The sequence below is a fragment of the Pseudopipra pipra genome, chromosome 10 (genome assembly GCF_036250125.1).
Source record: "Pseudopipra pipra isolate bDixPip1 chromosome 10, bDixPip1.hap1, whole genome shotgun sequence".
NCBI classification, from domain to species: domain Eukaryota; kingdom Metazoa; phylum Chordata; class Aves; order Passeriformes; family Pipridae; genus Pseudopipra; species Pseudopipra pipra.
In genome coordinates this window covers 23,931,357-23,954,487 of record NC_087558.1, presented here as the reverse complement: position 1 = coordinate 23,954,487, position 23,131 = coordinate 23,931,357, and the positions used below count along the sequence as shown (strand labels likewise).

The 23,131-nt window shown below is 45.9% G+C and overlaps 2 protein-coding genes and 1 long non-coding RNA gene across 4 annotated transcripts in view; 2 read left to right on the top strand and 1 right to left on the bottom strand.

Moving 5' to 3' along the window:
* The window catches only part of WDR33 (WD repeat domain 33), a 69,448-nt gene extending 56,866 nt beyond the window's left edge, over window positions 1–12,582 (top strand). The window contains exons 18-23 of the mRNA XM_064666923.1: window positions 3,815–3,917; window positions 4,170–4,632; window positions 8,156–8,322; window positions 8,447–8,539; window positions 9,314–9,499; window positions 11,939–12,582. Coding sequence (XP_064522993.1) covers window positions 3,815–3,917; window positions 4,170–4,632; window positions 8,156–8,322; window positions 8,447–8,539; window positions 9,314–9,499; window positions 11,939–12,168 — 1,242 coding nt within the window. The 3' untranslated portion in view covers window positions 12,169–12,582. The remainder of the gene's footprint in view (window positions 1–3,814; window positions 3,918–4,169; window positions 4,633–8,155; window positions 8,323–8,446; window positions 8,540–9,313; window positions 9,500–11,938) is intronic.
* Window positions 3,051–16,692, bottom strand: SFT2D3 (SFT2 domain containing 3). Of its 2 annotated transcripts, XM_064666925.1 has the most exons (4): window positions 15,226–16,692; window positions 12,603–12,826; window positions 10,799–11,535; window positions 3,051–8,516 (listed from the first exon to the last, which is right to left on the bottom strand). In XM_064666925.1, exon 1 carries the CDS (start codon window positions 16,550–16,552, stop codon window positions 15,890–15,892), a length of 663 nt encoding a protein of 220 aa, XP_064522995.1. In that variant the 5' UTR covers window positions 16,553–16,692; the 3' UTR covers window positions 3,051–8,516; window positions 10,799–11,535; window positions 12,603–12,826; window positions 15,226–15,889. The 2 variants fall into 2 exon arrangements, with proteins under 2 accessions (XP_064522995.1, XP_064522994.1); XM_064666924.1 differs by lacking the exon at window positions 10,799–11,535.
* Window positions 16,693–16,724: 32 nt separating this feature from the next.
* On the top strand, window positions 16,725–21,200 carry LOC135419922 (uncharacterized). The gene is made up of 2 exons (XR_010433203.1): window positions 16,725–17,076; window positions 18,050–21,200. It is a non-coding gene; the product is annotated as an uncharacterized LOC135419922 (long non-coding RNA).
* Window positions 21,201–23,131: the final 1,931 nt, after the last annotated feature.

Below are 23,131 nucleotides of genomic sequence, written 5' to 3'. Positions count from 1 at the left end.
TTATTGGGAATACTGTTACACAAGTCAATCTGCTGTGAAAATAGGTAACCTTAAGAGAAACTCAGGATTTTTTTTAATTTAAAGACACTGAGCTGTCTTAAGCAGGGTATTTCCTGGGGAGTGGACAAGCACTAATAAAAGTTGAATTTAAACAAACTGAACATATGAAAAGTCATATGTATTAATTAAAGCATGTTATTGCCAACTCTGTTATCCAGAGTAGTTAATCTGAACTCTGGGATGGATTTACCATAGATGCTGACACACCTGGAATCAGCTTAGGTCTGGTTGCACTAAGTGCAAAGGGACACAGCTGTCCCATTCCCTGCCTTTAGCCACCTCTCTACTTCCTGGAGCACGAGTTCAGAGACAGCCTTTGACCTCTGTGAACTCCTTACTCCTACTGAGGAGCAGGAGAGGGAGCACAGGTACTGAGCAGGTTTGTGTAGGACTAGCCCAGGTCTGGTGTGATGAGCACTGAGCTAGAAGTGCTGAGCAGGGCTTGGGTGTGTGCTGACAGCCAAGGAGTTGTCCCTGTGCCCTGCTGCCTTGGCATCAGCTCCAGGAGGGTTCACCAGCTCAGCAAGATACTAGGCATAGCTGACCTGGAATACTGGAGGGTGCTGCTTATAGGCACACCAGTTGATTCTGCAGGAGTCAGGTCAGGCTTTGATAACTCTGGTTCAGCACCAGCTGCAGCCTGCTCTGTCCTCTCCAGCACCTTCCATTTTCTGCTCTACCACACAAAACACAGAGCTCTCCTTGGTTAGTGGCTCTCACAAGTTCCTATTTGGATGGCACCAATTCTGTAGTTTAAGTTCTCTCAACTGTCTTCAGTTGTTGGTGAAATTTGAAAGGGCAGTTTGGAAAAAAAAAAGGTGTCTTTCAACCAGAATTGACTCTTTTAGACCTGCACTGAGTAGTTTTCAGTCAAAGCTTTGGACATGTATGTACACATATAGTCCTTAGTGTGTACTCCAGTGCCAGTCACAGTGACAATGACATATTGAAATGAGCTTTAGCTCAGTGATTCCTTTTCAGATTGAGGCAGAGTAACCTGCAAATTGTGGGTTTATTTGACTGTTTTTTCCTTACAAATCCATTATTCAGTAATTCCCTCCACAAGTCTGTTAATATGCCACTGTTGCTGAGATTTTTTAAAGGATCCGAGTTATGCAAATGAGCGTTGGTTCCACATCTATATAACTTAAACCAGCACAGTGTTTCTCATTGCTGTCCTAGGGAGACTGATTTTTCTGCTTTGAGAATAATTACCATGTATGTGGAGGGCTGTCCTTGTCTGCTAACACTGTTCAGAATTCAGCAGGCTCCTCTTGGCAGGTGACTGGTTATTTTCAGTGAATACTGCTATCTGGAAGGCTTTTATAGGTACTAAAAAAATGACAAAGCAAGGTATTTTGACCATTTCTTCTTCCTTGTGCACCTTTAGTACGGTAATGGCTTTTCAAAATTAACATATTTTAAAATTCATAATGTCAGGTTTTGCTCCATTTTGCTTCTTTGTAACATGAATATAGCAGCAGTTCCTGTTTAAAAAGGTTTTTTTCTTTAAGTAGGCTTTAGCTCGTTTTGTGTTCTGAATTTGACATTTATCTTCTGTAATCTTGTACAAATCACTTGCCTTCCTTTTCAGTGGCAGAAGGGTGTGAATATCAGCTTTATCAAGGGCTTGTGACATTAATAAAGAACACTTAAAGATATTTCTAAGGGTTAGTCTCTGTGTAAGATATCACTGTTACTGTACCTGCCATACACTGGAAGCAGAGGTTTTCTGGGGTACACAAGGCCATTTACAGCTTTTAGTAAGATATCTCTTTCTGAACTCTACTTTTCAGTTTCAAGCCCTGCTTGAGGCCTAGAATGCATTTCTAGGAAAGGAAAATGGGGTGAAAATGCAGTGTTAGGGCTCTGTGTTCCCAGCTTGGCAAAAGCATGGTTTGTTTGAAATAAAGGTTTCTGCTAAACACTAAGGAAACTCGTTTAGTGAGTGCTAAAAAATGCTGCTTTGCTTGAACACTAGTGGCATAAATGGAAGAAGTTCCACGATGTTTATTTTAAGTAAGCATATGCTAAATATATGAGAAATCCTAGAACTCTGGCAAGGTTTTGGTTAGGAACAGCAGAGGGATCTTACCTAGTCAGGGGGTTGATTTGTTCTGGACTCAAGTCAACATTCAGTAACTAGGAAGGTATTTTTGGTTTGTCTGAGGTTTTCTATTTTGGCCATTTATTTTGCTTATTTTTTCAACATCCTAACAAAATAAATCAATACAGATATGATGTTTGTAGTATATATTTGTGTGCTTTCTTGCATTTATCACCTGTGTTGCAGTTGAATATAAATGTTTAATTTAAAACCATATTTCAAGATATGATGGCAAAAATGCAAAGAATGAACTTACTGCTTCTCTGCAAACACAAAAAAAAAGGTAGTGTTTCTCCAGAATAAATGCAGAGCATGAAAATTATTTGATTCATGGAGAAGTTAAGCAGTCTAATTATGATACAATGATGTGATGGAATACAGGTCTTTAAGTATTTCCAGACTACCTGAAGTCTGGAGGGGTTTTTACAAGTCAGTGTGAAGGCCAGGTCTAAATCTTACATACCAGACATGTCTAGGAAAAAAATGTTACATGTTCAGGGGTTTCTGTTACTAATAAAAATATTACATCTTAGGGGTTTCTGAGAGGAATTTGGTTTTTTGGTCATGTCAGCGTAAGAAGGTTTTTTATAGCACTCCTGCAGGTTGCAACTCTGTCTTGTTCACATTTTTACTTCTGCATCTCGTAATTACAGTGTAAATATTGCACATGCCCCTTTTCAGTTCCAGTCAAGTACAAACCCCAAATGATGATTTTTTTTCAGGCCTTTGCTGTTTTAAGGCAGAATCAGACCATAGTCCAAACAACCGGTGTCACCACAGTGGGTCCATCGTAAACTTGGTACCTTTCATGGGTCTGTGACAGCAGCTAAATTTCAAGAGCATTTTTTATCCTCTAAAATTCACACACAAAAAAGAGAGAAAGTAACAAAAGACACCTACATACTTTATTTTTTTGTTTGGGATCACATAACATACACAGACCTCTGCCCACTCTGCTGCTTCTGTTTGAGGAAGGAGGTGACTGTGGCTCCTGCCTTTAGCCCTGTCAGTGCTGAAAACCCCCCTAACAACTTGGTATTTAGCCAAGAGTTAGCACTTTTTTTTAATCCTAAAATTAAAGAAAAAAACTTTGCCAGCATGTTAAAAATGAAACTCATGTATTTCCATGTTAACAGCTTAGAGTTTTACAGGAAATGTTCTCTTACAGCCCTGTTGTTGTCCCCCTATCCCAACATTCTTGATATTTATTTTTGTACATATAGTTTCTCTTTTTTGTTCATTATCAAAGGAAATCTTTGGTCTGTGCAGCTCTTTAACTGCATATAAATCAGTGCCTGATATTTTTCAAACAAATATACACTGTTTCCTCATCTAGAGGAATAGAATATTCAATACATTCTTATAGAATATTCATACTGAGCCAGAATATGAGCTTTATTATCTTTGGTTGTTATAAGTAAAACATTAATCCTTGAAATGCTGTTTCCTATAAAATTACGTGTTTCTCAGTGACCGAAAGCATTACTGATATGAATGCCTGAAAAATGAGGCTGCAACCATTGGAACATGAGCTGTTTCTGTTGTATAACCTGTGCAGATGCAGTTTTTATGGAAAGAAAATTGGTTTGCACTCTTACAAAATGTTTAAACCACTCACACGTGGCTTTCCTCCTTACTTGCTCCCAGGACGGACAGAACCCTGGCCCTCCTCCGCTGATACCAGGCCTGGGGCAGCAGGGAGGACAAGGTCGTCTCGGCCCTCACAACCAAGGACCTGGTCTTAACAAAGGTAATTAAATGTATTGTCTGTTCTCCTGCGAGTCAGTCTCCTAAAAGAGGGGCTGTCCCAGTGCAGTGCTTCCAGAGAGAAATGGCTGAGAGCTTCCATAGATGTGGGCTGGAATATAGGGGAAAAGTTTTCCCAGAAGTATTGGTTAGTGTGAAATGTATCGTGTGCTTTGTAGAACTGTATGAACTAGAGCACCCTTGAGTATTTTAGAAAATGTTACAGAAAGCTGCTGTGGTTTTTTTTTTCCTGCAGGTGACACCCGTGGTCCCCCAAACCATCACCTGGGCCCGCTGTCCGACAGACGGCACGACCAGAACAGCGGCGGCCCCGAGCACGGGCCCGAGAGGGGCTTGTTCCGAGGTGGCCAGGAGTGGGGGGATGGCAGAGACAGCAGGGGCTTGCCAGACAGACGAGGACCTCACCCCGATTTCCACGATGACTTCGATCGACCAGACGACTTCCGTGAAGATTTCCATCCGGATAAGAGATTTGGCCATCGCCTGCGGGAGTTCGAGGGGAGAGGAGGCCCACCACTGCAGGATGAGAAATGGAGACGAGGTGGCCCCGGGCCTCCCTTTCCTCCCGATCACAGGGAATTCGAGGGAGGAAGTTCAAACCGTGGACCTCCTGGTGCTTGGGAAGGACGGAGACCTTCAGATGATAGATATCCACGGGATCCTGAGGATGCACGCTTCCGAGGAAGACGAGATGAGAGGTAAGAATAAATCTACTTCTCTTTCTTGGGTTAAAGGGTAAATGGAGGGAACTCTTTTTTTCCTGGTTTCCTTTTCATTAAGGAGTCTATCTGTTTCAGATTTATAAACTGGAAACCAATAAGGAAATGAAAACTCTAATATACCTGAGTATAGAGTCCATAAAAATCATTCAGTAATAGAAGAAAACTTGACAAATGGTCATTGTACACAGCAGCTTCCGTGTCTGTAAACAGTAAGTAAAGAGAAGGGAGAAAGTTTGTAGAGAAGATCCAGTGACACAGGATGAAGATTTGAGACCGTTTTGATGAAAATTGAGAGGAGACATGAAGGTTAAAGTGACAAACTTTTGAACATTAGACGTGGATTTTGAGACTGTCTCCAGTCACAAACTACAGCATGAGACTGTAGGATGAGATGTAGAGACTGTAGGATGAGATGCAATGTCCTTGTAAGGAGCAGGAACAGTGATCCTACCATTGGATAGAAGGGACAGAGCTACAGCATCTGTTGGACTGTCGAGACTATTTTCTTATGTGTTTGCTTGTAGAAATTTTATTTCTCTTTCTGACTTATTTCTTAATGCCAAGCGAAGAACTCAAAAATAATCTGATTTAGAGCAATGTTCATGTCATTGCTCACAATCTCCAAATAAATCACAAAGGGATGAATTTGCTTCTAGTTACCAGTTTAAATATGGAGGAATTACACTGACTTCAAGATTAACTGTCAGGAAAATTGCTCCAGATTTATGCTGGTTTAACTGAATGAAATTTGGCCTCCAAGGTCTAAGCCTCTCACTGACCACCAACTCTCTATGTATAAGAACATGTGCTTGTACAAATATGCTGTGGTCTCCACATAATGTGAATTTTGTGTGTTTTAGTTGCCTTTTAAATAATTTTCTTACATTCCTTTTACTTTGCATCTATACAGCTCTTTTTTTAGCTATTTTCTACCTAGCTCTGTAAAGATGTATCTTCCTTTTGTGTGAAGAGTATGAAAAGAAATGAACAGTAACTAAAAGAAGGTAACAATTAAAGCCATTTTTAAAAAGTAAAGCCAGAGAGAATCCAAGCTGAATGGTCTGCATCAGAGAACTTAAAAAGACATAGCAGACAACACTTTTAGAAGCTCAGTAGAGATTTTCAGATCTTATATTGAAAACGCTTAGGGACTGGAAAATATTTTATTATGGTCCTGATTTTTCAGAAGTTTCAGGAAGGGAAACAAGAACCCGACTTTTTAACTAAGAGTAATCTGCTTATCAGAATACAAGTGTTTGTCCAGAGTTTGCAGTGATTTGGCACAGAGCTCTACAGGGCTCACTGTGCTTGTAAACTCGATGAATTTCTCAGAATGAAGGTGAACAAGGTGCCATTTACTGCAGATGCTGTGGTGGACTTAATCCCAACCACTCCTTTAGCTGACTTGGTTTAGAATTGAGATTGTAACCGGTTTGATCAAGCATGAGAGGCAAATGTGTGTATGTATGTTTCTCTCTAATTTCCCGTCCTTTTCATCCCTGTCCTGTTCTTACTCTACCTGTGCATATCAACATGATGCTTCTACTGCAGAGACCTGCCTCTTCCTGCCTGCTAATCTGCACAGTGTGTAGTTGTGTACAGTAAGGTCCTAGGCCTCGAGGAAGAAGATATGAGAGCAGTCAAACGGGAACTGAGCCCGATGCAAGGCAGGGCTTTCCGCGTGACTGATATGAAAAGGTGAATAAGGATACCCACAACACAGTTCTAGGAGCTGTGGCTGTGTCAGGCATAGGTATGGTAGATTTCAAAACTCAACTGTGTCCGTAAGTTGCCTGAAAGCAATAGGAAAGGCTCTGTTCCTGCAGCCCTAGGGCCTTGTGTTGCAAATCTTGGTAATTTTCAAGCCTAAGCAGAATCACACCATGTCAGTATTAAAGTGGGAGGCCCTCTAAGAAACATCTAGAGGACTGTGCTGTTTCAAGGCTAAACAATATTGCTCTGTGATTATCTGAACCATTTGTACCTGAAACTGTTGAGTTTGTTTTCCTAAACCATCCAGGTTAATGTAAATGGTTCATGGTCCATACACAGCACTCCTCCATTCACTGTTGTACCTGTACAGGCACAGCAGCCTCCTCTCTGTATTGTGCTTGTTTTCTGGGAGGTGGAGACAGACCTATTGTTTTTTATTAAAAACAATGTAAAAGTTTAAAAATATTGTATTGTGTTATGACTACTGTTAAAATATTTAAATTTGTAATTAAAAGGTTAATGTTGTTAAAATTCTAAATAAAAGTATCTAAAGTTTTGCTTGTAATAGGATGCACTGTGTCGTTAATGAGCTGGGGAAGGGGATGCTGCACACAGCCAACAGCATTGGAATATTGTGGTGGCTCCAGTTTGGCCAGTGTGGAACTGGGAACAGCAGGGAGGTGGGGGGCATCTGTGACTGGGCAAGGAATGCTCCACACTGTGTGCTGTCACTGAGGGTGGGGTGGCACGGCGAGGACTCAGCACCACCTAAACACTCGCCCTGTGCCTGCAGAGCCCCTGGGCTGTGTCTGAGGCTGGCGTGCACCTTCCAGGTGCAGTCGTCACAGAACATGGATGTGCTTTACAAGCACTCCAGGTGTTTCAACTGGTCATGTCAGAAACAAAACTATTAATTATTCATGCAGCCATCTGCAGGCTGACCTGACATGGCACTGGCAGGTCAATAAAAGCCACTCTCCTCTCTGGAGAGCTGTCCAGGCCCCCTCAGTGCGGTGCTGGAGGAACTGTACTCAGTTAAGATGAGGTGGAGAATCCAGTCACACCAAATTCCTGAAGATGCTGCCATAGAAGTAGAAGGCAATTATCAAACTTCAATGCCATAACTACATTTTGCAACACAAAGTTCTTGATTGTTGCAGCTGGATAAACTGCTCTTCAGGTTGCAGAACGCTGCTGTGTGCTGTTCTGCCATCACTGTCCCTACAGAGCCAAGGGCAGTCTAGATGCACTTGCTAAAGTTGTAAACTTTGAAGAATGGAATGAAAAAGAGAATATTTTGGCAAAAGAATTATAGAATCAATAGGAATGAGATGCTGGGATATTTTGTTATAGCCGTGATTCTCATTGCTTGTATGTTTTCCGTTTGTTTTATCACCAAAATGGAAAGAGAAAAAGGGAATGGGAATGTAAGACCACCACAGTTAAGGGAAATTACTTTTCCTTGCCTTACCTCACCTTACATCTATCATCACTCGTTAATTTTTTTTCCTACCTTTTCATTAAATGAATGCAGTATGTTTAACAAAATTTTCCTTCTTGAAAAGCCAACACAATCAACAGAAGGAAATATGAGGGGAAAACTACAAAAATGGCTATGAAAGTGCTCGAAGGCAGCAAATGAGCACTTTTCCACCTACATATCCTGTTCTAGTAACTGTATGTGCTGTAGCATTAGGTGAAACAGTTCAGAAATGAGTTGATTATAAAACTGAACCTGACTCAGTTCTACCTAAATCCCATATTTGTATCGTGTTCTTTCTTGTAGCTTCAGAAGAGGAGGACCCTCAAGACATGAGGGCCGGGGACCCAGGGGCAGAGATGGCTTTCCTGGCCCTGAAGATTTTGGGCCAGATGACGCTTTTGACTCTCCAGATGAAAACTCCCGAGGAAGGGACCATGGTGTCCGGGGGCGAGGTCGCGGTGCTCTGAGAGGTGAGGGGAACGTTCTTCCACGTGGAAATGCAAGGAGGAAGGAAAGGCATTTCTTGGGCAAACAGTATTCTCGTGAATGCAATGTCTTTTCTCACTGCTGTCCCCTGTTTCTCTTACTGCTCAGGAGCCCGGAAGGGTTTGCTTCCTACTCCAGATGAATTTCCACGCTTTGAAGGAGGGCGGAAACCAGAATCCTGGGATGGAAACAGAGAACCAGGTAAAACATTTGGTCAGGTTTGTAGACTTCTACAATATAACCACTTAAAAAAGTATTTTAAAATCACCTCTTTTTATTGTACCTTGTGTGTTTGTTACCAGTATTTTACCATGAGAAAAGCCAAACACAGTTCTTTGGTCTTTTAAATTTAGGGGAAAAAGAATTATGCAGAATTTAACTGACTCTAAATACAACTGTCTTCCTGAACAAAAAGTTACTGTGGCCTCAAAGTCTTGATTTTCAGTTGAGTTCTTGTACAGCCCAGAACTGCCTGGGCAACTGTCCCTTGTGGATGACTGAATCACAGTCACTGTGCATTTTTTTAAGATATATATTAATGCCAGTAGTAATCTTTCACTTGTTTGGCATCTTCTTTGTTTGCAAGAATAATGTTTTCAGCTACAATGTCTGACAGTTTGTTGGTATGTGCATTTGTGTTACAAATGGCAGCCTCATATGGGGCAAAACTGTGTAGAATGTCATGGGAAAAATGAGCCCAAATGACACGTGAATAAATGAATGCCTCTAAAAACATTTTATACTGAAAAGAACACTTTTCAGTATAAAATCTGCCACATTTTTCTTTCCCATCAAACACCTGTTTTACCTTTAGCTTTCTTACTAAAAAATGGGACAGGGGAAGCTTTATGTCATTTGAACTTTAAACTGTGTGCCAAAGAGTGTGGGCAGCATGTAAATTTGTGTGACTGCCTCCAAAACTGAGGAATAAGGACCCAGTGAACATTACTCATTATCCTGTGTTTTTGTGCCCAGGTCCTCGTCCAGATCACCCTCCTCACGAGGGACACTCTCCAGCCAGCAGAGAACGTTCTTCCTCGCTCCAGGGAATGGACATGGCCTCACTGCCACCACGGAAACGCCTCTGGCACGATGGACCGGGCACCTCTGACCACAGAGACATGGATGCTCCAGGTGGACCCCCAGAGGAGAGGGGCAAAGGTAAAAAGCCCCTTTTATTGAAACCCTTATGCAACAGTGGCATGTTTTTCAACATTAGGCTTATCTAGAACTTCTGTGTTCAGAGGGGATAAAGCTGAGCTAGGAAATATCTGACCTGGGAAGCTAAAGAGCGTAGGAACATGTCTTATAGGAACATAAGAACAGAGGGATTTTGTGGGACATCAAATCCAGATCTTCTCTCCAGCATTATAGAATCCTCTTCCTTATTGCCCTGTTCAAAAGCAGTTAGTTTTTGGCTCCCTGTTACTCCAGCTGGAAAACTCATTAAGAACACTTTTTTGTCATTTTCAGAATAGTTTTTTGTTACTCATGCTTGTGCTATCATCCTTTAACTGAAACATAAGAACACTGAGCCTGTAGTGATATGTCCCTGAAATGTTCTCTAAACCTATGAAGATCTGCAGTTCAGTGATTTACTGAAATATTTTTATATTCAATGGCTTTTGACAGTTAACTTTTGTGTGCTTCTCTAATTGCTTTAAGAATCATATAAACTTTTGATATTCACGGGATCCATGGGCAGAGCTCTTAAACTTAATTGCAGTAGATTATGCTTTGGAAAAAAAAAAGCAAGGAAAATGTTTCTCTCCTGATTTGTGCCTGATTTCATGTGATGTCTTGTGTTGTAATTAAGTTGAAAGTTGATTCCTGTTGTTTCTGAATGCCATCTCTGATTGCACTGAACTCCACCATTTCCAGCCTGAACTAGCTCTTCTCCAGGTCAGAGCTCTGATCTGTTTAGTTGTTCCCTCTAGAAGTTGTTCTGTATCTTTTACTATCCATATTACTCTGTATATACTACTTTCAGTTTTAAATTATCCTTTTCTAAATTAAACAAGGTAACTAGGAAGTGCAGCACTCTATTTAAGATGTGGTATAACCATGGATTTCTACACTTCCCTCGGTTTTGTTCTGTTTTCTCCATTCTTTCCTAACAGCTTCTCATGTCATAGTTCCCCCTAACTACTAAGCAGTCACATGCTACTGTAACCCACAAAACACATTGGTTTTGGAGTTTGTAGCTGGTTCAGAGCTATTGCTGTGCATGCCAGTTCCACAGCCATCCTGTTAGCCTCGAACTCACAGATCTCAGGACTGCTGTTGTGGTTTTGAAATGTTGGCTTTCTTTAATGTCCTCACATTGACTACCCACTGTCAGTAACAAAGGTCCTTCTCAGTTGCTTCCAGATGCTGAGCTGCCAACCTACAGCTGAATTTTTTGTTGTTACTGCACAGCTTTGTCTTTGATGCCACTGAATTCCATCCCACTTCTCTTACCATTGTCTTGAAGCTCATTCAGTTTTAACTGCATGTCACTCCTCCTCTGCATGGACTCTATTCCCAGTGTTGTATTAACAGCAGGTTTTATCATTCTTTCATAGGTGTTTTGAATAAAACCCTGCTGGTAAACTCCCTCTCATATCAGTAGTTTTCCTTCCATAGCTGCATGCTGTGTTTCTCCAGTAGCCAGCATCCATCAAATCTGTGAGGATTCCTTCTCCAGCTTCAGTAATGATTAGTGATAACTTTCAGATTCTTTATTGAGGTTAAAACAATTGTTGTCCGGGCACAAGAACTGTGGTAATTAACTCAGAACGTGCTAAAGAAAGTTCAGAATGATGGCAGAAAGCCTGATAAACAAACCATGAACCAGCTTTAGTTGTATTAGTAAAGTCATCTAAAGATTAAAACTTCATTAATTATGGAACAGCTTGGTCTCTGTTTAACACAGAACCAACCAGAGTCAACAAAAAAATCACTTTTGCTAAAGTGGAGCAGAAATATCCTAATATAGCTGTAGTGTGCGTCCATAAAACAAGGTTACTGTTAAATTTGTTTTTTCAAAATACTGCTTGTTATTTTAGGCTAATGAATTGGGTTGGGTTTTTTTTAATGCTCATTTACATATCAAAACCAAGAAGATCTGTGAGAAGTAGAAAATCCTGTTCCTGGCAGTAAGCTTGTGTAGCTTTTGTTCCCAGTTAGTAGTAAAATAAAGTGGTTTTCCATTATTTCTAGCAAAAAAAGAGAACAAAACAGTAATGTTACTCATTATCTTCACCATCAACCTCAACTGTCTCAGCTTGTCATCAGTGCAGTGTCTTTGTTTAGGATTAAAAAAGAAGTATTTTGCAATAAAACCATAGTGAGAACCACAGATGGTGTCGAAGCACAAGAACCGGGAGGGCCTGGCAGGGTGGAGGATGTGCTGTCACTGTTTTGACTGTAGCAACTATAACCTCTAATTTCCAAGGAATTACTTGATTGTTGCCCAATTGGATAGAAGGAGGAGGCATAAAATTGTGGGTCTCAGCTACATATGGTCTGTGAATGATGACACCACAGCAGAACCACCTTCATGTCTGAGAAGGGACACAGCTTAGACTTAAACCAGTAACTGCTGTGCTTCCTTTGTAGGACGAGGGAATTCAGGACCTTCACAAAGAGCACCAAAATCTGGGAGGTCTGGTTCGTTAGATGGAGACCACCACGATGGATTCCACAGGGATGAAGCCTTTGGTGGAGGCCCCGGGGGAGGCAACAACCCCTCTCGAGGAGGAAGGAGCGGAAGTAACTGGGGAAGAGGAAATAACATAAACTCTGGCCAGTCACGAAGAGGAGGATCCAGGGGTGGAAGAGGACGATAGAAGAGGCTTTGGCTGGGTCACACCCAGTCCTTGTGGGACAATATTTAAATAGACTGCTACTCTGGACTCAGTCATCTGCAATGCCACGAACCTGGATTCTTAACTGGGATAACTGAATGTGCATTAGTTCCTAACAGGGGTCTTTTCCTAAATCAGTCAACTGCCTCTAGCTGCAATATTGTAGCTGGCTTTGTTTTGTCCTCTCCGCTCCCATTTTCCTCACTTTCTTACCTACTTTATTTGTGAAGAGCTGGAATTTTTTTTAAGTGTTGGGGGACATGGAGCACTTCCACAGATTTCAGTTCACCTCCAGACAGAAACTTGTTTCTATATGTACAGTTTGTCAAAGAGTTACGTTGTTTTTGTATGAATACAGAATGTAATTTGTGCAAAAATTAACAAAAAATCAACAAAGTGTGTGATTCTTTACTCACCTATTACTATAGGGGGTTGTCTTTAGGCAAACTTGTGTTTCAGATGGAGCAACAGAACTACCTCCTGAAATCTCAGCCATTTACAATACTCGTAGTTTTTTGTTTTATCATGTACAGAGAACCTTCATTTTCACCTTCAGCCACAGCTGTGTACAGATTACAAGTGGTGCTGATGTCAAAATTCCAAAACACAGGCAATCACCGCTGCTTGCTAGTCTGCCATCCTGGAAGAGAAAAACGTGGAACACCATTTAGAACAAGTTGTCAAAGACATAGTGTGAGTTATAACCTGGATTGCAAGACAGACATCATGACAAATACTGTCTTCACCTGGGTGAGTCAAGGGTTTTTGTTCAAAACAGCATCTGTTTATAGAAATTGAGAAAGAATGAAGTTTAGCAGCTTGACTGATATGTTTTACAACAGCTGCATGACACATTGCTTAAAGCTATGGGTGTTCAGCAGAGTCTGGTGCATTAATTGCTGAAGTGCAAACCTCGATAGTTCATCACTTCCATATTAACACAAGTGTCTTTTTCTTTAGGATATTGTTACCTGATTTTACTAGAGGAGGGAAATGAGAAGCAGGGGTTATTCCCATTTCCCACATTTCATAATAAAGCTGCTTACCAACCATGAGTTTGTCTTCCCCATAAATCATTCATGTTAATCATCTCCAGCCACCAGGTTATCAGAAGGTTCCTTTAATACCTTAAGCCTCAGTGAAAATGTTATCATATAAGTACCTATATTACAGACCTTCTCAGGAAACTTCTACATTAAAAGTATAGCATATAATGTATAATGAAAAATTACTACCAGGCTTCCCTCTCTCCTGCCTTGAATTCCAGGTTATAATAAAATATATAAGTCAGTGTAGTTGTAGAGGCTACTGCAATACCACAGTGACACACAGCAGCTATTGCATCTGACTTCTCATACAGTCAGGTTTACCAAAGACTGGCTCAAGTCTGGATGATCTTACTTAAAGATCTCGAAGCACAAATGCTTAGCTGTTGTTCTTTTGGTTCAGGCAGTCACAAGTAGGGTTTTCTTCTTAGTTTTTAATTTGTAGTGTATAAAATGGCATTTGAAAATTCTAATTGATCATTAGCCTATAAAATCTTTGTCATGGGGCTCAGGAGAATGGTCTTAAGGGGATTAATTGGGAAACATCTGAGATGCATCTGATATGACAGTTTCTCCCTTGAGAGTAAAAAAAGTACTTTTTAGCTCTATCTGAAGGGCTTTGGTAACTTTGGGTATATGTCTGGGAGTTAGGATCTGTCCTGAAGTTTTCATGATAATCATTGGCAAAGAGGAAAGCTTGCCCTATTTTTTTTTTTTGTTAGCAAGCCCTACATATTTTTAAGGGGCTAAAAGAGGTACAATAGAGGATGAGCTTTAGGCTTTAATTAAACCGCAGTCCTCTACCAAAACAAGTTAGGGTGTACCTAACTACAGGTAGCAGCTTTATCTGGACAACTTTTATTTCCTCTGATGGGTGGTTAATTCCTTAAATGACTATGATACTTGCTGTTAAGTCATATTCTTCATCAAAGGGCAGCTTCTTTAGTTAAGTTTTGAAATATTTCACGATCATGAAGTATGCTCAGAAAGTTATAAGAAAACTTGACAATTAGCTAGCTTTTTTACAAAATCTTAGGTGACAGCATAGCAGGAGAGACAGAAGCAGCTTCCCAGTCCGTGATACCATGACTCACTATTGCTGGGAAATAGACAAAGTTATTTATTAGGAATATACTTTTCTATATTCTTCAGGTCATATTCTTTTACCAGTGTTGCACATAGAGTCTTATGCTCTACCTGTGAGTTTAGAGCTCCACCTTGTCTCAGATTTGTTTAATTTTATACTGCTGTTAGGAATAAAATCAATTTTATATACTGTAGCTTAGAAGTTGTAAAAATGAGAGAACTAATTTAATGCTATTCAGATAGCTCTGATATACATTTTTATGGGGAAAAAAAGTGACCATTAGTGAAATGTCTATATTGACAACTGGATGCAAATTGTTTTATTAAAGCAATCTATGTACATTTAAGTAACCCCTTTGACAATTTAATTCAGAAAGGTATTTGGTGAATACGGCAAACCTTAAGTGGTGGTAGCAGGTAAGTATTGCAGTGTTTGGTTTTATTTTGTCCATGAGGCACAAACGCTCCATGAGATCCTGGGGGTCTGCACAGGTGAGGCCTGGTGGTCCCGTTCCCCTGCAGGAGCCCAGAGCACAGTCCAAACTGGAGCACCCAGCTCCGTCACCCTGAATTCAGCACCTTCCTAAGTAGGTGAACTGAAACGGAGCTCCAGTTATTAGCAAAACTATTTTTGAAGGTCATGCTGTGACAAAGAAGCATTTCCTGCCCCAGTTCAGAGAGCAAAATATATATACAAAAAATAAAGTTCTAAGAGATGAAGCTACCCTTTTAAAGCCTGAGGATTTGGTCCCTTACAGCAGCTCTAAGGCAGCAGCACCTGCAAAGGCCAAGGCTCCTAATTAATATTAGCACCTTTCATCCTCTCATTGTCATGCAGGAAGACCCCCCCTTACAGTTATGGGCAGTCTTTGCGACCCACAGCCCCAGGAAAGTTTGTTTCACTTACTGCATGGTATTTTAAAGCTGGTTTTAGAGAGAAATGCAGTTTAGTGGCCAAAGTCTTCAGATTCACCACAGCACGTTCAGAGTGTAAGGGTCAGTACAAAATGAGGTAAAACCAGTTAATTTTTGAACGCTGTCCCCCAGACGTGATCAGATTTTGCTAAATCATCTTCGTGTTTCAGCATTCGTCGGCCCCGCGCGCCTCGTCCGCTCCTCAGTGACGGGCAGGTCCGTAATTGCACCGCGTCGGCTCCGATCTCACTCACGGTCTGAGGCAGCGGCAGCAGCCACGTGGTCCCATCCTGGAGGTAGGGAAGTGGGATGCTGCCAGCTCCTACCCAGCAGTGGAGCGACTCCAGGCCGTGGCTCTGGAGCTGGCTGCGCCGTAAGGCAAATGCCGGCAGGCTGACACCTGAGCGCGGCAAGCACAGCTCGGGGGCACCGGGCCCGCTCCGGGCCGCCAGCCGCTGCTGCTGATCCTGGAGAACCGGCGAAGAAAACGCGTCAGGGCACGGAGCGAGCGGCGTTCCCCGGATCGGAGTCGGCTGGCGAGAGCTCAAGGCTCTCGGCCCGCGGGCGAGTCAGTGCCCCTGACGCGGCCGCTCCTCCGCCGGGGCGGCGGCAGGGCCGGGCTCACCCGGGCAGGGCCGGGCTCAGCCCGGCCGCGCTCACACGGGCAGTGCCTTGCCTCGGCCGCTCAGCGCGGCGCGGAGCAGGCCGGCCAAGCGGCGCAGGCCGGCGGCACCGCCGGGGAGCGCGGCCAGGAGCGCGGCGGCGGCGGTGCCGAGCTGGGCGGCGGCGCCCAGCGCGGTGAGCGCGGTGCTGCGCAGCCCCAGCGCGGCGTACAGCGTCCCGAACAGCGCCGCCAGGTACAGCAGCGCCCCGCGCCCGGGCTCCCGCAGCAGCCGGGCGGGCCCGCGCAGCAGCGCGGCGGCGGCCAGCGCGCACAGCGAGCCGAGCGACCAGAGAAGCGCGAACTTGCGGGCGCGGAGCAGCAGCAGCGGCGCGCACAGCGCGGCCAGCCCGAAGCACAGCGCGGCCAGCAGCACGCACAGCGCGCTGCCCACCAGCCGCTGCCAGCGCGAAAGCCCCGGCAGCCACGGGTCCGCCTCGCCCGCCCACGGCCACGCGGCGCCGCCCGGGGCGCCGGGGACAGCGCCCGGTGGGAACGGGTTCAGCGCGCCCAGCCAGGCCCGCAGCCCACCGCTGTCCCCCGCCTCCGCTTGCGAGCCGCCGGCGGGCGGCGACGCGGGGCCCGCGCTGGGGCCGCCGGCGGCGGCAGCCTTGGACTGCGCGAGGTATTCGTGCAGCTGCCGGCCCAGGTCCGCCATGGCGGGGCCGGCACCGGCACCGGGCGCTACAGCGCGGCCGCCGCCCGCCCCGCCGCCATCTTACGGGGGAGGAGCCGCATCCGGGCAACGGCGGCAACAGGTGCGCGCGGGGGCGCGCGCGTGCGCGGGGGGAGCCGGGGGCGGGTCGCGCGTGAGGGGCCGTGAGGGCGCGGGCGGGACCCGGCAGAGGGGTCTGTGCTGCGGGACCCGGCGGACGGCGGTGCGGTTCTCTGAGGCGTCTGAGGGCTGTGTTGCCTACGAGGGCTCTGAGGGCTGCGTTGCCTACGAGGGCTCTGAGGGCTGCGAGGCGTAGGGCGTCTTGGAGGACCTTGGGGGCTGCGAGGGCTTTTAGGGGTTCTGAGGCCTCGCCTTTGAGAGCTGTGAGGGTGTAATGGCCTCAGCCCACTGGCGGGTTGGGGGAAGGATAGTTTGATTTAGTCTGGGCGGTGCACGGAAGAAAACAAAATTCTCGGGAGGTTTAATAAACTTTTTCTACAAACTTCGGAACGTTAAGGTAGAACAAGGTACTTAGCAAATTTTGAAACGACATCCAGACAAAGAAAGGCACTTCAGAAGGTCAGGTCAGTGAACTCTTTCTGTGCCGGCACATTTCTTTTTTGAGAGCTGTGGAGGACGTTTTCAGCTTTGGATGTTCATTTTTGGTGCTTTCGAGAGAACCTTGACCCATTTACGTCTTTTTTTCAAATACACAGCGCCATGTGGTGGAGGTTCACCAATGTCACCGTTCAATGTTCCACTAGGTGGAGGTGTGTACTCATAAAACTACAGTCCAAAGGCGAAAACGTCTTGTCAAACGAAATGTGTCAGGACAGGAAAGTTTTGCTGACCTCCCCCTTTCCTGTGCGAATAGCCTTCCAGGTTTTGTTTTGCCCCTGTTCCCCGTCGCTTTTGTCTGGCCGAGGAGGGCGTCAAACCGCGGAAACCTGTTTTCTGCAGTGCCTTCTTTGTTCTGCCGGGCCACACGCGCAGCACGGGAACGGGAGCCCTTTTTTGTTTTGCCCTGGGGGTGCGGGGGCCAGATAACATCTTGCTTTTGATGGTTTTGTGGGTAACCATTTTTTCTATGCGGTGTTGTGTTATTTCCAAGTTTTACCTCAGTACAATTGTGACTCAGGCGGGCTTGTTTTCTTCGATTTCCCCCTGCACTGTTGTAAGGGAGTGGCTCGAGCAGTCTTACATTTTCCCTGCTGAGTTTTTAAAACCATCTCTGTGAGGGGTCCCCCTGAGCCACCCCTATTCCTGCGGGGGCTCTCCCTAAGCCCCTCGCCCCTGTGAGGGATTCCCAATCCCTCTGAGGGCTCCCCCCCTATCCTTGTCAGGGATCTTCCCAAGCCCCCTTCTCCCTGTGAGGGATCTTTCCGAGCCTCCCCATCCCTGTGAGGGGTCCCCCCATCCCTGCAAGGGGTCTCCCTCAAGCCCCCTCCCCCCGGTGCTCACAGGCTGAAGAAAAGCTTCTCGTTTATTCCCAACACACAGGAAGCCACAGGCAACACGAGGATGGTGGAGCTGAAGAAGACATGGACGCGCTTGTAGAGCGTTGGGAACCCAAGGGAAGCAGGAACGCTGCAAAACCCACTGCCCACTGAGGGAAGAGACAGTGAGGACGGAAAACTCGGGGAGCCTGTGGGTTTGGGAGGGCCAGGGTGGCCCCCACCCAGCAGGAGAAGAGCAGTGTGGTGCCTAGACCCAGCCAGCCGTGCAGCGAGTACATGTTGGGTGTCCCGTGGGAATTGTGGAAGTGGAACACGGCCACCAGCCCAGCATGGTCGGGATGAATGCTCCCAAAGCCAGGCTGCCGTGCAGCACCTTCCAGGGAAGCTTGGGGCTGCTCCCAGTGTTGGGAATACGGTAAACCGGGGTGGCTGTGAGGGAAAAAGGTCAGGAAGGAGCTGTGCCAGGCTGGCCTTTACCTCCACTGGGCACCATGTCATCTGCACCAGGAACACTGGGGCCAGCTGCTGGCCTTATCAAGGAAGAGCTCTGTCATACAATATCAGGAACCCACCTCAGAATTCAGATGCCATCTCCAGAGTAGAATACATCTGGGAGCTGCTCCCATGCAAAAGGTGTCAGGACAGAAAGGTGTTTCTGGCCTTTACATCCCCTGGGAAGCCTAACATCTGCACCACCAACACTGGGGCTAGGTGCTGTCCTTCCCAAGGAAAAGACTGTCATACAACATCAGGAATTGACCTCTGAAACACGGATGCACCCTCCAAAATAGAATACATCTGGGGATTGCTCCAAAAGAAAAGGTGCCAGGACAGAAAGCTGTTGCTGGCCTTCACCTCCCCCGAGCAGCCAAAACACTAGGGCTGGGTACTTTTGTTCCACAGGAAAGGCAATGTTATTGTCTTCCAGTAGCCCACCTCTGAAATCTGGATATCACCAACAAAACTGAGTTCTTTTGGGGATTGCTCCCACAAAAAATATGCCAGGACAGAAAGCTGTTGCTGGCCTTTACCTTCCCTGGACAGTCAATCATCTGCATCACCAACACTGGGGTGAGGTGTCGTACTTCCCAAACTAAATGTACAGCCACAGTTTTCAGGAACCCACCTCTGAAATTAGGATACTAGACCAAAACAGAGTAAGTCTGGGGATTGATCCCACACTAAAGGAGCCAGGACATAGAGCTGTTCCTGGCCTTTGCCTGCCCTGGCCACCATTTCATCTGCACCACAACACTGGGTATGGCACCTTTTCTTCTAAGGGTAAAGTAGCATCCTCACTCCCTGCAGGTGAGGGGGTGCTCAGGGGAGGTAAAGCTCAGTAACAGCTTTCTGTCCTGGCCTGTATTCAATTCTGCAGGTGGTATCTGAATTTCAGATATGGGCTCCTCAGTACGTATAAAATTACCTTTCCTTGGAAAGTAAAGCACCTAGCTCCAGGGTTGGTGATGCAAATGAGAGGCTGCCCAGAGGTGATGAAGGGCAGCATTAGCTTTCTGTCCTGGTACCATTTTATGGGACCAGTCCCTGAATATATTCAGTATTTGAGCCTGGATCCAAATATGGGAGGTTGGCACCTGAAAATTATAGCAGTACATTTATTTTGGCAAGGCTAGTACCTAGTGCCAGTGTCATGGGGCAGATGGTAGGGTGCCCAGAGGAGGTAAATTCAGCAACACCTTTCTGTCCTGGAACCTTTTTCGTAGGAGCAATTCCCAAAACGGTTCAATTTCTGAAGTTCTATCAAATTTCAGAGGAGGGCTCTTGAAAGATGATAACGTTACTTTCCCTTGGGAAGCAAAGCATCCAACCACAGTGTTCATTGTGCGGACGACAGGCTGCACTGGGGAGGAAAGGCTAGCACCAGCTTTCTCTCCTGGCACCTTTTGTGTGGGACCAATCCTGGGAACTATTCCATTCTATCCAATTTTCAGAGGTGGGCTATCCAATTTTCCAGTTTCCAGAGGTGGGCTCTCAGAAGGTGACAACATTACCTTCCCTTGTGAAGGAAAGCACCTACCCCAGGGCCGCTGGTGCACATAATAGGGTACCAAGGGGAGGTAAAGGCCAGCAAAACCTGGGTACATTTTTTTAATCAGAGGAATGCCCAGATGTATTCAATTTTGGAGCCTGGATCCAAATTTCAAAGCAATAATGGGAGGGAAATAAAATCACAGAGGTCGAGGCACAGGCATCGGGAATGTCGCAGAGGTTCAGCTCCAGTGTGGTGACAGAAGAGGGGATGCTCTCGTAAGGGACGTGGCGGAGGTCTGTCTCGGTCAGGCACAGGCGATGGAGCTGGGGACAGTGCTTGCGGAGGGCAGCCAGCAGTGCCGGGGAGAGGAGCCGCTGCTTGCCGAGGGAGCGGGGCGTGCCCCGCACCCGCAGGGTGCACAGGCTGTCAGGGAGGCGGTGGCGGACCAGGTGCCACAGGGTGCGGCGGGTGATCTGCGGGGGGAAAGGGCCTGGCTGCAGGGGGTGGGCCGGGGAGGGGCACCCCTGCCCGCGGGGGTGATCCCCCCGTTCCCCTCAGCTCCTGCCCGCGGGGGTGATCCCCCCGTTCCCCTCAGCTCCTGCCCGCGGGGGTGATCCCCCCGTTCCCCTCAGCTCCTGCCCGCGGGGGTGATCCCCCCGTTCCCCTCAGCTCCTGCCCGCAGGTACCGGGAGGGCCCGGGGGGGTCCGCTGGGCTCGGGACCTCCCCGTCTGACCCTCTTCGTTACCGGCAGCCCCCCCGGTGCCTCTTCGCTCCTCCGCGTTAAGCCCCGTGTCTCATCCGATCTGCCTCGCCCCACCATGCCTCTTGTCCCCGAGTCCCCGCTCGGTGCCTCTTGTCCCCCATCACCACCCGCTGCTACTTTGCTTCTCGCTCGTACTCCCGATGTGTAATCGCCGGTCTCGCCTCGTACCCCCCTTCTCCTCCCCCGTCAACCTCCCTCATCTCTCAGGCAGCGATCAGCCCTGTGCGCTTCTTTTCTGACGCTTCCCCATCCGTTTGGATTAAAAAAGGGGTAAATGCTTAGGTTTCTGAGGGCGTTTCCTCCCAAGTGTGAAAACAAACAGGCCTGGAAGACAGGAAGTGGTTTGGAAACGAACACTGAAGGCACGAGCAGATGTGCTTGTCCGAGACAATCAAATGGATTTGGGTCCAATAAAGCACCTGAGTATGACTATTAAATACATACGTGTATGAAATTGTGGTACATGAACATATGGTGTGTCATGAGGCAAAGCAACAGCTTTGTGATTAATGGTCACTCCCTGCAGTGATTGATAACCCAAATTTCATGGTTTCTCTGAGTTTTCTATTCACACTGGGGGCTGTGGACTTGTGCTCCTTTCAGGATGCCAAGAGCTGTTTCATGCCCTGGCTTTGCTGAAGGTTTAGCTGTCTCTGTTGGTCATTTATCAGGTATATTTAAAAAAAGGTAGGCTTTGATGTCATGCTGTGCATATGGACAGCTGGAAGGTGGGGCTGGGGGAAGACCTGCTCAAGTTAAAGGTCAGCAAAAGATGAAATGGAGATAACTGAGTAGAAACCCCCTGAATTTTGAAATCAGAAGGAATAAATGTGGAGAACAAGCCTCCAAGAGCATCAGTAGGTGCGTGAGGAAGGTGAGCAGAACCAGAACTGCTGATTGAAGACCCTTTCAGTCTTTTATTCCCCTAATTTGACTGTGGTCGTCAGATATTTGCAGCTCCCCTGCCGCTTCCAAACCTAAAGCACCCCACTTTGCACCACGTCAACTTGTAATTGCTGCTCCCTGTTTAGCAGCTGGATGATGAAAAGCGGGCAAGTTGGGACTGTGGGATATTAAGTTCCATTATTGTGCCATCAGGATCACAAAGATCTTGCTGCAAAGACTGGGAAAACATTGAGGTTCTTGCTACATCTGACTATGCCTTGACTGTGCCTTACTGACAGATTTTTACTGTTTTTAGTTTTCCCTTTTCCTGTTGCACTGCCCCTCCCCATGCCCAGAGAGTGCTGGGACAGAGAGCATTGGAGGTTTTAACGAGGCTAATTCCACCAGTGTTAATCTTTCTGTCTGGGATAAACACAGAGCAGTAGTTATTAAGCCAGCAGCCTTGGAATGCTTTCCAAAGCAGAGCTGGGGCATTTTACCGTTGGATATTTGCCCTGAAGCTATTCTGAGTGGGTTTAGCAACAAAAAAGAGACCAGGGCACAAAGGCCAGGCAACAGCAATGAGGATTTCACCACAGGGAGGGTCACTGCCATCCAGGTCCATCTGAAACCCAACAGTTTATTGCATGACCTGCAGCTGAATGGAGGGCAGGGGGTGTTTGGGGTGAAAACAGGGCAGAAAAGCTTAGCTGAGGCATTAGTTCATCCTGCTCTGCTTCTACAGAATGCTCCTGTTGCAAGGGAGGCTGTCCTAAGGGACAGAAGAGATGCAGAACCAAGTTAGAAAAAAACCAAGCCACCCTAAAAACAAACGTTGAAATTAAACTTAAAAGCTTGAATTTTTTTTTTAATAAATACAGTATTTGCTTAAAATATAGAATAAAATTACGAATAACAATAACGTTTGGTCACTTCTCTGGTGTTAGGACATTGGGAGGGTGGGAAAGGAGGAGGAAGAGAAAGAGAACACAGACAGTAAAAGGTGATGAGGAAAATGGATGTTCCCAGCAAAACCCAGAGGTAATAGCAGCCACAGCAATGCCCGTGGGCAAATGGAATGTCTGGCTCTCAGGACCAGGTGTGCAACCCCCAGCACCAAAATCTGTCTGGGGACTGACATGAAGATCTGAATTTGAAGGAAAGGGGAAGGAACTGGAAGTCATGAGTTTTTGGCTGCCAGATCTGTTTTTTCAGTGGTAGGAGGGGAACCTCACTTTGCTCCTTGAATTCTGCCCTCGTTAAGCTGCTGCCTGATCCTCAGCAGTGGAGAAAGAGGAGAAGACAGAGTTTAAACTAGTTATCCCCTCAGCCAGTTTTTGGTCAGTGGGGTTCCCAAAGGCTCGATGTGCTTCCCATCTTTCCTATTCCTCCGATCCATGGAAAACAAGGAGGGAGAAACCCTACCAAAAATTTTGTAACAAACTTATTTACGTGACAAGCTTAACGTATTTACATGAAAAAC

Coding starts and splice junctions, on each gene's coding strand:
- SFT2D3 (XM_064666925.1), bottom strand. CDS start 16,552: ATGGCGGACCTGGGCCGGCAGCTGCACGAATACCTCGCGCAGTCCAAG.